The sequence below is a fragment of the Petromyzon marinus genome, chromosome 74 (assembly GCF_048934315.1).
Source record: "Petromyzon marinus isolate PM22_M1 ecotype Great Lakes invasive population chromosome 74, UKy_Petmar_22M1.pri1.0, whole genome shotgun sequence".
Lineage (NCBI taxonomy): Eukaryota > Metazoa > Chordata > Hyperoartia > Petromyzontiformes > Petromyzontidae > Petromyzon > Petromyzon marinus.
In genome coordinates this window covers 7706592-7721849 of record NC_133740.1, presented here as the reverse complement: position 1 = coordinate 7721849, position 15258 = coordinate 7706592, and the positions used below count along the sequence as shown (strand labels likewise).

General features: G+C 50.8%; 1 protein-coding gene across 2 annotated transcripts; it reads right to left on the bottom strand.

Moving 5' to 3' along the window:
* Window positions 1–4253: 4253 nt before the first annotated feature.
* MED22 (mediator complex subunit 22) lies at window positions 4254–15070 on the bottom strand. 2 transcript variants are annotated; one of them, XM_032980759.2, is made up of 4 exons: window positions 14475–15070; window positions 12962–13042; window positions 7916–8121; window positions 4254–4488 (listed from the first exon to the last, which is right to left on the bottom strand). In XM_032980759.2, exons 1-4 carry the CDS (start codon window positions 14589–14591, stop codon window positions 4269–4271), a joined length of 624 nt encoding a protein of 207 aa, XP_032836650.2. In that variant the 5' UTR covers window positions 14592–15070; the 3' UTR covers window positions 4254–4268. The 2 variants fall into 2 exon arrangements, with proteins under 2 accessions (XP_032836650.2, XP_032836652.2); XM_032980761.2 differs by having other exon boundaries at window positions 4254–4485.
* Between the last annotated feature and the right edge of the window lie 188 nt (window positions 15071–15258).

The following is a 15258-nucleotide window of genomic DNA, read 5'->3' as shown; positions in this document are numbered from 1 at the left end:
TCCAACACACCGCTGTGAGTGTGTTGGAGAGTGAATGTTGTGGGTTTACTCTCCAACACACCGCTGTGTGAGTGTGTTGGAGAGTGAATGTTGTGGGTTTACTCTCAAGCACACCGCTGTGTGAGTGTGTTGGAGAGTGAATGTTGTGGGTTTACTCTCCAACACACCGCTGTGTGAGTGTGTTGGAGAGTGAATGTTGTGGGTTTACTCTCCAACACACCGCTGTGTGAGTGTGTTGGAGAGTGAATGTTGTGGGTTTACTCTCAAGCACACCGCTGTGTGAGTGTGTTGGAGAGTGAATGTTGTGGGTTTACTCTCCAACACACCGCTGTGTGTGTTGGAGAGTGAATGTTGTGGGTTTACTCTCCAACACACCGCTCTGTGTGTTGGAGAGTGAATGTTGTGGGTTTACTCTCCAACACACTGCTGTGTGAGTGTGTTGGAGAGTGAATGTTGTGGGTTTACTCTCCAACACACTGCTGTGTGAGTGTGTTGGAGAGTGAATGTTGTGGGTTTACTCTCCAACACACCGCTGTGTGAGTGTGTTGGAGAGTGAATGTTGTGGGTTTACTCTCCAACACACCGATGTGTGTGTTGGAGAGTGAATGTTGTGGGTTCACGCTCCAACACACCGCTGTGAGTGTGTTGGAGAGTGAATGTTGTGGGTTTACTCTCCAACACACCACTGTGTGTGTGTTGGAGAGTGAATGTTGTGGGTTTACTCTCCAACACACTGCTGTGTGAGTGTGTTGGAGAGTGAATGTTGTGGGTTTACTCTCCAACACACCGCTGTGTGAGTGTGTTGGAGAGTGAATGTTGTGGGTTTATTCTCCAACACACCGCTGTGTGAGTGTGTTGGAGAGTGAATGTTGTGGGTTTACTCTCCAACACACTGCTGTGTGAGTGTGTTGGAGAGTGAATGTTGTGGGTTTACTCTCCAACACACCGCTGTGTGAGTGTGTTGGAGAGTGAATGTCGTGGGTTTACTCTCCAAGACACCGCTGTGTCTGAGTGTGTTGGAGAGTGAATGTTGTGGGTTTACTCTCCAACACACCGCTGTGTGTGTTGGAGAGTGAATGTTGTGGGTTTACTCTCCAACACACTGCTCTGTGTGTTGGAGAGTGAATGTTGTGGGTTTACTCTCCAACACACTGCTGTGTGAGTGTGTTGGAGAGTGAATGTTGTGGGTTTACTCTCCAACACACCGCTGTGTGAGTGTGTTGGAGAGTGAATGTTGTGGGTTTACTCTCCAAAACACCGCTGTGAGTGTGTTGGAGAGTGAATGTTGTGGGTTTACTCTCCAACACACCGCTGTGTGAGTGTGTTGGAGAGTGAATGTTGTGGGTTTATTCTCCAACACACCGCTGTGTGAGTGTGTTGGAGAGTGAATGTTGTGGGTTTACTCTCCAACACACTGCTGTGTGAGTGTGTTGGAGAGTGAATGTTGTGGGTTTACTCTCCAACACACCGCTGTGTGAGTGTGTTGGAGAGTGAATGTCGTGGGTTTACTCTCCAAGACACCGCTGTGTCTGAGTGTGTTGGAGAGTGAATGTTGTGGGTTTACTCTCCAACACACCGCTGTGAGTGTGTTGGAGAGTGAATGTTGTGGGTTTACTCTCCAACACACCACTGTGTGTGTGTGTTGGAGAGTGAATGTTGTGGGTTTACTCTCCAACACACTGCTGTGTGAGTGTGTTGGAGAGCGAATGTTGTGGGTTTACTCTCCAACACACCGCTGTGTGAGTGTGTTGGAGAGTGAATGTTGCGAGTTTACTCGCTCACACTTTTATCACACAAAGGCACTCGTGAACCCACAACATTTATTGACCCCTGTCGCCAAGTTTGCCTCGACCCATGGAGCCGCTTCCACTCTCCTCCCTTCACGAATCCTTTCGACGATGGGGGGGGGGGGTTAATGTGATAGGTAGGCTCAATAAGACAACAATAATAACAACAACATACATCAGCAGCAGCATCATCATCGGGAAAATCGCCTAACAATGACGACGATGATGATGATGATGGTGGTGATGTAATCACGAGCGCAACTGTGAATCTTGCAGATTTTCTCTCCCAACGCACACGACCGCTGGGGCCGAGGCAGTCAGCAATTGGCGCGTTTTGTTTTCGCGGCAAACCTTTACCGCTCGGCTGTGTCGGGTGGCGGAGGGTTTAACGACACATTTATAAGTGTACGCGATCCAGCCCCCCCCACCCCCCAAAAAAAAAAATACCTGTATTACAAATATACAGCAGGAGTCGGGATCGAACCCATGACCTCCTGTATACCGCGCGAGGTAGTTAACATCTCCTAGCCACCGTGATGATGTTGATGAGGGAGAGAGACGCAGACTTCAAATATACAGCAGGCGTCGTCAGGGTCGGGATCGAACCCACGGCCATCCTGTACACCGGGCGAGGGAGTTAACATCTCCTAGCCACCGTGATGATGTTGATGAGGGAGAGACGCAGACTTCAAATATACAGCAGGCGTCGTCAGGGTCGGGGATCGAACCCCCGGCCATCCTGTACACCAGGCGAGGTAGTTAACATCTCCTAGCCACCGTGATGATGTTGACGAGAGAGAGAGACGCAGACTCCAAATATACAGCAGCAGCAGGCGTCGTCAGGGTCGGGATCGAACCCACGGCCATCCTGTACACCGGGCGAGGGAGTTAACATCTCCTAGCCACCGTGATGATGTTGATGAGGGAGAGAGACGCAGACTTCAAATATACAGCAGGCGTCGTCAGGGTCGGGGATCGAACCCCCGGCCATCCTGTACACCAGGCGAGGTAGTTAACATCTCCTAGCCACCGTGATGATGTTGACGAGAGAGAGAGACGCAGACTCCAAATATACAGCAGCAGCAGGCGTCGTCAGGGTCGGGATCGAACCCACGGCCATCCTGTACACCGGGCGAGGGAGTTAACATCTCCTAGCCACCGTGATGCTGTTGATGAGGGAGAGAGACGCAGACTTCAAATATACAGCAGGCGTCGTCAGGGTCGGGGATCGAACCCCCGGCCATCCTGTACACCAGGCGAGGTAGTTAACATCTCCTAGCCACCGTGATGATGTTGACGAGAGAGACGCAGACTCCAAATATACAGCAGCAGCAGGCGTCGTCAGGGTCGGGATCGAACCCACGACCTCCTGTACACCGGGCGAGGTAGTTAACATCTCCTAGCCACCGTGGCGCCTACTTGTGGTGGCGCTGGGGAAGACGGAGGCCACACTTTTCGGACGCGGCAGAGTCGACTTCACGCTCGCACTTTTATTTCACAACAAAGACAGAGATCGCCCCCCGCAGCCCCTCACTGGAACCTCAACAGAACTGTCTGGGCAAGCGCTGTCAGCGAGCAGGGGCAGCGCCTATGAAGGCTACCGGCACCGTGGCACACGAGGGGGTGGGTGGCTACCGGCACTACCACGCCCGGCCGCCTTTGTCTCCCCAGTGGCGATGTTTACTACTACTACTACACACCGCTGCACCAGGTGCTCATTTGAGGCCTAGATGACCTCCGGGGGGAGGTGCCCAGGACCCTGTTCAGACAACGCTGCACTACCACGCTAACCGCTGCACTACCGCGCTAACCGCTGCACTACCGCGCTAACCGCTGCACTACCGCGCTAACCGCTGCACTACCGCGCCCCGCGTTGAACGACGTTCCATCGCAAACACCCCCCAGTGTGGTCACGCTGCCTCCAAGTAAGCCCTCCCTGCCCTTCTGTGTATCCTGCCCTTCACTACCCCACACCTATCCCTCACCGCTCTGCTCATGTCCCCTCATCCTGCCCTGCCCCTCTCTGCCTTGTCCCTCTCTCTACCCTTCCCTGTCCTGCCCCTCCCCCTGCCCTGCCCCTCTCCCTACCCCTCTCCCTACCCTTCCCTGCCCCTCTCCCTACCCTTCCCGGTCCTGCCCCTCCCCCTGCCCTGCCCCTCTCCCTACCCCTCTCCCTACCCTTCCCTGCCCCTCTCCCTACCCTTCCCTGCCCCTCGTCCTGCTCCTCTCCCTGCCCCTCGTCATGCCTTTCCCTGCCCCCTGTCCTGCCTTTCCCTGCCCCTCTCCCTGCCCCTCTCCCTGCCCCTCGTCACGCCCTTCCCTGCCCCTCTCCCTACCCTGCCCCTATCCCTGCCCCTCTCCCTGCCCTTCCCTGCCCCTCTCCCTGACCCTCTCTCTGCCCGTCCCTGCCCCTCTCCCTGCCCCTCGTCACGCCCTTCCCTGCCCTACCCCAACCCTGCCCCTCTCCCCTGCCCCTCCCCGTCACTGTGCGTGCGAGGGCCTCCCGTCCCCCAGGCTGCCGGGCCCTCCGCCGCGTGGGCCCAGGAAGGCCGCGGGAGCCGTGGCCCCGGTGGGGTCGCCCCCGCCCACCCCCCCCACGCCGCCGGGGCCCTGAGAGCCGCGATCACCGCCCGGCTCCCCTCCCCCCCCGCACTGCGGAGGGCCTCCCTCGGGGCCTGCGGGGGGCTCTGGGATCCAGCTGCTGGAGGATGGGGGTGGGGGTGAGGTGAGAAGGTGATGAGGCCAAGTTTGGTCTCTCCCACTAAACATCATCATCAGCAGCGTCATCGTCAACAGCGTCATCGTCAGCAGCGTCATCGTCAGCAGCGTCATCGTCAGCAGCGTCATCATCAGCAGCGTCATCATCAGCAACATCATTATAAGCAGTAACAACATCATCATTAGCAGAAGCAATTCATGCGCCCCGCACCTGGAGTAGAACATAGACACACACACATCACTCATACACACAGACACACACATCACTCATACACACAGACACACACATCACTCATACACACAGACACACACATCACTCATACACACAGACACACACATCGCCCCCATACATACACCCACCACATCACCCATACATACAGATGCACACATTACCCATACACAGACGCACACATCACCCATACACAGACGCACACATCACCCATACACAGATGCACACATCACCCATACACAGATGCACACATCACCCATACACAGACACACACATCACCCATACACATGACCCATACGCAGACGCACACATCACCCCTAAACAGACATCACCCATACACAGACACGCACATCACTCATACACACAGACACACACATCGCCCCCATACACCCACCACAACAACAACAACCGCCATTCGCCACTAAGTGGCGGTGACGTCACCACGACGCTTGTGCCAGGCTATGTGCACCCTGAGGCCACGTGAAGTGTCGAACGCCCGCGGGCAGGAGGTCACGGGGCAGACCCAAGTGCCACGGGTCGACTGACTAAGATGACCGAGATGACTGGCTGATGCACCACCTGTGCCCCCTACTGTGCCAACCTGCTGTGCTTTAGCCACCCGGCGCTCCGCTCGTTGTTGTGAGCGTCGCTTCTCCGCCCGCCGTTGTTTTTGGAGGGCGACTGCCTCCAACTGCCCAATAGCGTCCTTCACTAGCCTCCTCCACAGAGGCCGATCTTGACACCGCTGGTACCAGTCATCGGCAAGTCCACTCAGCTCCACGTCCTCCTGTACCACGTCACTCCATCTCTTCTCTAGCCCGTGCCGCGCCCATTTAGCCCCCTCGAGCCGGCCGAATAAAAGCTGTTTCGGCATGGGGTGGCTGGGCATGCGGGCTACATGACCCAGCCAATGCAGCCTTGCCTGCCGGAGGAGCTCACAGATGGGACCTTGCTCAGATCTTTCAAAGATTTGTGAGCTCCTCACACAATCCAGCCTGGTTAAACCCAGGATGGATCGTAGGTAGGCCAGCCTAAATGTTTCTAACCGGCGAAGATGTTCCATTAGGGGGGTCCACGTTTCGCAAGCGTAGAGAAGGGAGGGAATGACCGTGGCCGAGAAGACCTGAAGCTTAGTGTGGAGCGACAGACCAGGTAGCTTCCACACAGCGTTACGCAACCAATGAAAAGATATTGCCGCTCGACTGATTCGGAGTGAGACCTCTGCTGTTAAACTGGGGCCGGTCATAAGCACACTGCCCAGGTATGGGAAACTCTCCACTCTCTCCACAACTGCCCCATCACCGATTGGGAGTTGTGGGGGTGGAGTGTCCGATGGTACAAAATACCCAGGCAAGTGCTTAGTTTTGGTTGGGCTATTGGTAAGGCCCCATCTCTTAATGGCACGCTCCAGTCTCAGCAGCAGCGTCTCCAACTCCTCCTCTGAATGAGCAGCTATTACCAAATCATCGGCATACATAACGTGGTTGAGCAATAGGGAGCCATCCCTTGACCGCACCCGGGCATCGATCAGCCTCCCATTATATCTGTACAAAATAGAGATTCCCCCGGTACAGCTATTGACGGCTTCACGAACTACGTGGTCAAAATAGATTTAAATAATGTGGGAGCCAGAGGACATCCCTGTCACACCCCAAGGTGTACAGGGAATGGCTCTGACTCCCGGCCACGTAGTTTTACCCGGGCCCGCTCACCATCATGAAGGTCCTTAATGATCGTGAGCAGAGGGTCAGGTACTCCAAAAGCACGAAGAACAACCCAGAGCCCAGGCCTACTAATGGTATCATAGGCCTTGACCAGGTCAATCAAGCAGAGATGTAGGTCTTGCTGGAATTCCCTACACCTCTGCTGTAGCAGACGGACAGAAAATATGGCATCTGTGCAGGACCGCCCTTTCCTGAAACCGCATTGGGGCTCCGCAAGCCTCTCCTCAGCGTGCCTGGCTAGGCGATGTTGAATAATCCTTGCCAGGACCTTTCCCGGCACACTGAGGAGTGAGATGTCCCTGTAGTTGTTACAGTCTGTGCTGTCCCCCTTCTTAAAGAGGGGTACCACCAGGGCATCCTTCCAATCCTGCGGAACCCATCCAGTGGTCCAGACTTGTTATGATGTCATATAGGGCAGTCTGTGCACAAACGCCACCCTCCCTCAGCATTTCGTTTGGGAGATCATCTCTACCCGGTGCCTTTCCTGGTCTCAGACTCCGGATCGCCTTCAGTACTTCCTCAACAGATGGCACCTCAGCCAGCCACTCACAGGGGGTGACTTCTTCCAATATTCGAGGCATTGCAGCCTCAGCAGGGTCATCCCCACTTTGTGCCACGATGTTTTCCTGGCTGAGGGATTTCCCCTCCCCCAGGACCTCACAGAAATGCTCACATCACCCATACACACAGACACACACATCACCCATACACACAGACACACACATCACCCAGACACACACATCACCCATACACACAGACACACACATCACCCATACACACAGACACACACATCACCCATACACACAGACACACACATCACCCATACACACAGACACACACATCACCCATACACACAGACACACACATCACCCATACACACAGACACACTCATCACCCATACACACAGACACACACATCACCCACACACACAGACACACACATCACCCATACACACAGACACACACATCACCCATACACACAGACACACATCACCCACACACACAGACACACACATCACCCATGCACAGACACACTCATCGCCCATACACATATACCCACCACATCACTCATACACTTATACCCACCACATCACCCATACATACACCCACCACATCACTCACACACACACATATCACCCACACACACAGACACACACACACATCACCCATACACACAGACACACACATATCACCCACACACACAGACACACACACACCACCCACACACACAGACACACACACACCACCCACACACACAGACACACACACACCACCCACACACACAGACACACTCATCGCCCATACACATATACCCACAACCTCACCCATACACACACCCACCACCCACACACAGACACGCAAACACATACAGACACTCACAATCACCCCCCTACCCCGTACTTCTCCCGCTCCCCGCCGCCACCCAGCCCCCCGCCCACCACGTCCACCCCGCGGCACCTGGAGTAGAACTCCTCCTCGAGCTCGTAGAGGTCGGTGGCGATGTCGTCGCGCAGGGACACAAGCTTGCGGTCACACTCTTCGTGCGTGGTGCGCAGGTGGGCCGCACGCTGGGCCACCGCCTCGTTCACTGCAGCAAAGTCGTTGAGGATCAGGAACTGCTTCAGCTCCGACACCAGCTTCGTCAGGGACTCGCCCGCCCTCACCTGGTGGGGGGGGGGGGGGGGTGGGGGGGGTGCAGGTGGGGGGCAGGTGAGGTGGGCAGGTGGGGGTAAGGGTGGGAGGGGGGGGGGGAGTGGGTGCAAGGAGGGGGAGTTGTCGGTGAGGGAGATACATAGACTCACTACTATACACTACACTATAAACTACATACTACACGGCACCACTATTATACACTATAAACTACGTACTACACGACACCACTACTATACACTACACTATAAACTACGTACTACACAACACCACTACTATACATTACAAACTACATACTACACAACATCACTACTATACACTACACTATAAACTACGTACTACACAACACCACTACTATACACTACACTATAAACTACATACTACACAACACCACTACTATACACTATAAACTACATACTACACAACACCACTACTATACACTACACTATAAACTACATACTACACAGCACCACTACTATACACTTTAAACTACATACTACACAACACCACTACTATACACTACACACTACACAACACCACTACTATACACTTTAAACTACATACTACACAACACCACTACTATACACTACACTATAAACTAAATACTACACAACACCACTACTATACACTCCACTATAAACTACATACTACACAATACCACTACTATACACTACACTATAAACTACATACTACACAACACCACTACTATACACTACACTATAAACTACATACTACACAACACCACTACTATACACTACACTATAAACTACATACTACACAACATCACTACTGTACACTATACTATAAACTACATACTACACAACACCACTACTATACACTACACTATAAACTACATACTACACAATACCACTACTATACACTACACTATAAACTACATACTACACAACACCACTACTATACACTACACTATAAACTACATACTACACAACACCACTACTATACACTCCACTATAAACTACATACTACACAATACCACTACTATACACTACATACTACACAACACCACTACTATACACTATAAACTACATACTACACAACACCACTACTATACACTACACTATAAACTACATACTACACAACACCACTACTATACACTTTAAACTACATACTACACAACACCACTACTATACACTATAAACTACATACTACACAACACCACTACTATACACTACACTATAAACTACATACTACACAACACCACTACTATACACTTTAAACTACATACTACACAACACCACTACTATACACTTTAAACTACATACTACACAACACCACTACTATACACTTTAAACTACATACTACACAATACCACTACTATACACTATAAACTACATACTACACAACACCACTACTATGCACTACACTATAAACTACATACTACACAACACCACTACTATACACTTTAAACTACATACTACACAACACCACTACTATACACTACACTATAAACTACATACTACACAACACCACTACTATACACTTTAAACTACATACTACACAACACCACTACTATACACTACACTATAAACTACATACTACACAACACCACTACTATACACTTTAAACTACATACTACACAACACCACTACTATACACTACACTATAAACTACATACTACACAACACCACTACTATACACTTTAAACTACATACTACACAACACCACTACTATACACTACACTATAAACTACATACTACACAACACCACTACTATACACTTTAAACTACATACTACACAACACCACTACTATACACTACACTATAAACTACATACTACACAACACCACTACTATACACTTTAAACTACATACTACACAACACCACTACTATACACTACACTATAAACTACATACTACACAACACCACTACTATACACTACACTATAAACTACATACTACACAACACCACTACTATACACTACACTATAAACTACATACTACACAACACCACTACTATACACTACACTATAAACTACATACTACACAACACCACTACTATACACTACACTATAAACTACATACTACACGACACCACTACTATACACTACACTACAAACTACATACTACACAATACCACTACTAAACACTACACTATAAACTACATACTACACAACACCACTACTATACACTACACTATAAACTACATACTACACAACATCACTACTGTACACTATACTATAAACTACATACTACACGACACCACTACTATACACTATAAACTACATACTACACGACACCACTACTATACACTACACTATAAACTACGTACTACACAACACCACTACTATACACTCCACTATAAACTACGTACTACACAACACCACTACTATACACTCCACTATAAACTACATACTACACAACACCACTACTATACACTCCACTATAAACTACATACTACACAACACCACTACTATACACTACACTATAAACTACATACTACACAACACCACTACTATACATTATACTATAAACTACATACTACACAACACCACTCCTATACACTACACTATAAACTACATACTACACAACACCACTACTATACACTACACTATAAACTACATACTACACAACACCACTACTATACACTACACTATAAACTACATACTACACAACACCACTACTATACACTACACTATACACAACATACTACACAACACCACTACTATACACTATAAACTACATACTACACAACACCACTACTATACACTACACTATAAACTACATACTACACAACACCACTACTATACGCGACATGACGCAACTAGATTGAAAACTCATTTGTTTAGAACTGCTTTTTGTTGTTGTTATGACTTCGTTTGTTGTCCATCGACACCCAGATCCGCAGACTCACCACACAGAGTCCCATAGACTCAGCGACCCATAAACTCACCACACAGAGACCCATAAACTCACCACACAGAGACCCAGACTCACACAGAGACCTCGACTCACCATAGACTCAGAGACCCATAGACTCAGAGACCCATAAACTCACCATACAGAGACCCATAGACTCACCACACAGAGACCCAGACTCACACAGAGACCCAGACTCACCATAGACCCATAGACTCATCACACAGAGACACATATACTCATCACACAGAGACACAAACTCATCACACAGAGACCCATAGACTCATCACACAGAGACACATATACTCATCACACAGAGACACATATACTCATCACACAGAGACACATACTCATCACACAGAGACCCATAGACTCATCACACAGAGACCCATAGACTCATCACACAGAGACCCATAGACTCATCACACAGAGACCTATAGACTCAACACACAGAGACCCATAGACTCATCACACAGAGCACACAGAGACCCATAGACTCATCACACAGAGACACACAGACTCATCACACAGAGACACATAGACACATCACACATAGACCCATAGACTCATCACACACAGACCCAGACTCATCACACACAGACACACAGACTCATCACACAGAGACACACAGACTCATCACACACAGACCCATTGACTCATCACACACAGACCCATAGACTCATCACACAGAGACCCATAGACTCATCACACAGAGACCCATAGACTCATCACACACAGACCCATAAACTCATCACACCGAGACCCATAGACTCATAACACAGAGACACACAAACTCATCACACAGAGACACATAGACACATCACACATAAACCCATAGACTCAGCACACACAGAGACCCATAGACTCAACACACAGAGACCCATAGACTCATCACACACAGACGCACACACACACAGACTCATCACACAGAGACCCATAGACTCATCACACATTGACCCATAGACTCATCACACATAGACCCATAGACTCATCACACACAGACCCATAAACTCATCACACCTAGACCCATAGACTCATCACACAGAGACACACAGACTCATCACACAGAGACCCATAGACTCATCACACAGAGACCCATAGACACATCACACAGAGACCCATAAACTCATCACACCTAGACCCATAGACTCATCACACAGAGACACACAGACTCATCACACAGAGACACATAGACACATCACACATAGTCCCATAGACTCAGCACACACAGAGGCCCATAGACTCAACACACACAGACACACAGACTCATCACACAGAGACCCATGGACTCATCACACATAGACCCATAGACTCATCACACAGACCCAGACTCATCACACACAGACACACAGACTCATCACACAGAGACACACAGACTCATCACACAGAGACACACAGACTCATCACACACAGACCCATAGACTCATCACACACAGACCCATAGACTCATCACACAGAGACCCATAGACTCATCACACAGAGACCCATAGACTCATCACACACAGACCCATAAACTCATCACACCGAGACCCATAGACTCATAACACACAGACACACAGACTCATCACACAGAGACCCATAGACTCATCACACACAGACCCAGACTCATCACACACAGAGACACAGACTCATCACACACAGACCCATAGACTCATCACACGCAGACCCATAGTCTCATCCCACACAGAGACACAGACTCATCACACACAGACCCATAGACTCAGCACACACAGACCCATAGACTCATCACACAGAGACACACAGACTCATCACACAGAGACACACAGACTCATCACACGATGCACCCGTGGACCGTGAGTGGCCTGGGTAGGTGCTTCCAGCTCGCTGACGGCACTTGCCCCGACCCGTCCTGTTGAAGGCTACACGGGGGGTTTGGGGAGGGAGGGGCGGCACCTTTGTCTTTGGGTTAGCTGCGTGGGCCTGGGCCACGATTGGCCGGTGCCGGTGCCGCCACTCACGATGTTCGACGCGCGGACGTGCATCTCATAGTGGTCCTGCTCCGACTGCGTGGTGCGGGACACCTGGCTCTCCTCCTCCACCTGCCGGGGGGGTAGGGGTGGTGGTGGGGGGGACAAGTCAGGTATGTCGGCGCCACGGTGGCCGTCTGGAACGCTCTTCCCTTTCGATGTCAGGAAGCTCATCGAGATTGACTCTACGATACACCCGTAGACTCAGAGAGACCCACAAACTCATCACACAGAGACCCATAGACTCACCACACAGAGGCACATAGACTTACCACACAGAGACCCATAGACTCACCACACAGAGACCCATAGACTCACCACACAGAGACACAGACTCACCAAACAAATGCTCATAGACTCGTCACACAGAGACCCATAGACTCACCACACAGAGACCCATAGACTCGTCACACAGAGACCCATAGACTCGTCACACAGAGACCCATAGACTCACCACACAGAGACCCATAGACTTGTCACACACAGACCCATAGACTCACCACACAGAGACCCATAGACTCACCACACAGAGACCCATAGACTCGTCACACAGAGACCCATAGACTCACCACACAGAGACCCATAGACTCGTCACACAGAGACCCATAGACTCACCACACAGAGACCCATGGACTCACCACACAGAGACCCAGGTCTTCTCGGCCACGGTCATTCCCTCCCTTCTCTACGCTTGCGAAACGTGGACCCCCCTAATGGAACATCTTCGCCGGTTAGAAACATTTAGGCTGGCCTGCCTACAATCCATCCTGGGTTTAACCAGACTGGATTGTGTGAGGAGTTCACAAATCCTTGAAAGATCTGGGCAGGGTCCCATCGGTGAGCTCCTCCGGCAGGCTAGGCTGCGATGGCTGGGTCATGTAGCCCGCATGCCCAGCCACCGCATGCCGAAACAGCTTTTGTTTGGCCGGATTGAGGGGGCTAAGCGGGCGCGGCACGGGCTAGAGAAGAGATGGAGTGATGTGGTACAGGAGGATGTGGAGCTGAGTGGACTTGCCGATGACTGGTACCAGCGGTGTCAAGATCGGCCTCTGTGGAGGAGGCTCGTGAAGGACGCTACTGGGCAGTTGGAGGCAGTCGCCCTCCAACAACAACGGAGGGCGGAGGAGCGACGCTCACAACAACGAGCGGAGCGCCGGGTGGCTAAAGCACAGCAGGTTGGCACAGTAGGGGGCACAGGTGGTGCATCAGCCAGTCATCTCAGTCAGTCGACCCGTGGCACCTGGGTCTGCCCAGTGACCTCCTGCCAGCGGGCGTTCGACACTTCACGTGGCCTCACGGTGCACATAGCCTGGCACAAGCGTCGTGGTGACGTCACCGCCACATAGTGGCGAATGGCGGTTGTTGTTGTCTGTGTCAGTGTGTGTGTGAGCGTGTGTGTCAGTGTGTGTGTCACGGTGTGTGTGTGTGTGTCACGGTGTGTGTCAGTGTGTGTGTCACGGTGTGTGTCGCGGTGTGTGTGTGTCGGTGTGTGTGTCAGGCTCACCTTGGCCGTCTTGACGATCTCCGCGAAGTTGTCCAGGATGGAGCGGACGTCGTCCTTGAGCCGCTTATTAAACGACTGCAGCAGCGCCTCCTTGCTCTGGGGCAGCGCACGCGACATCTCGGGGCAGCAGCAGTGGAGAGAGCGCGGCTCTCCCTCAGGGCAGCAGTGGAGAGAGCGCGGCGCTGCTTCAGGGCAGCAGTGGAGTGAGCGCGGCTATCAATGAGCCTCGCGCCGCCATCTTACCTAGGGGTGGATGGGGGGCGGAAACAATGGGACCCCACCCATAATGCAATGTGCCAGGACCCTTTTTATTTTTACAATTTAATTGTTAAATATATTCATATTGTCGATTAGTCTTCTTTATCGTGATGTGAATATCCACTGATAAGGTGATCGTTCATATCCAATTTTATAAAAAGGTTTAATCGGTCAAAAATATATCGTTTTATTTTTATCAAGAACCCCAATGGTTGGAAAGCAGTCTCCCAACTCTTAACATCCACTCTCTCTCTTCTTCTGGCCTCGTCTCTATGTGAAGAATGATAAGTAGGGCCGTCGCACGAAACGCCGCCTTCACTTCGCCTTTATCAATATTGATTTGAAGTTTTTTTCATCAATGTTAAGGGGGGTGGGGGTGGAGGGGGGTTAACCGACCTAAGATGGCAGTGACGTCACCACACAGCGACCCGCACGTGGTGAGAATTCACAGTCCGGGGCCCCCCTCCCCTCCACCTTACACCCCCTCCCCCCTGCCCCTCATCCAACAACGAGAGTACCGCGTGCA

Excerpts from the sequence above, each read along its gene's own strand:
- MED22 (XM_032980759.2), bottom strand. The coding sequence starts at position 14,591 with ATGTCGCGTGCGCTGCCCCAGAGCAAGGAGGCGCTGCTGCAGTCGTTT. Across the intron at positions 13,043-14,474 it reads AGATCGTCAAGACGGCCAAG|GTGGAGGAGGAGAGCCAGGT; the intron begins GTGAGCCTGACA and ends CCCCCCCGGCAG. Across the intron at positions 8,122-12,961 it reads ACGTCCGCGCGTCGAACATC|GTGAGGGCGGGCGAGTCCCT; the intron begins GTGAGTGGCGGC and ends CCCCCCCACCAG.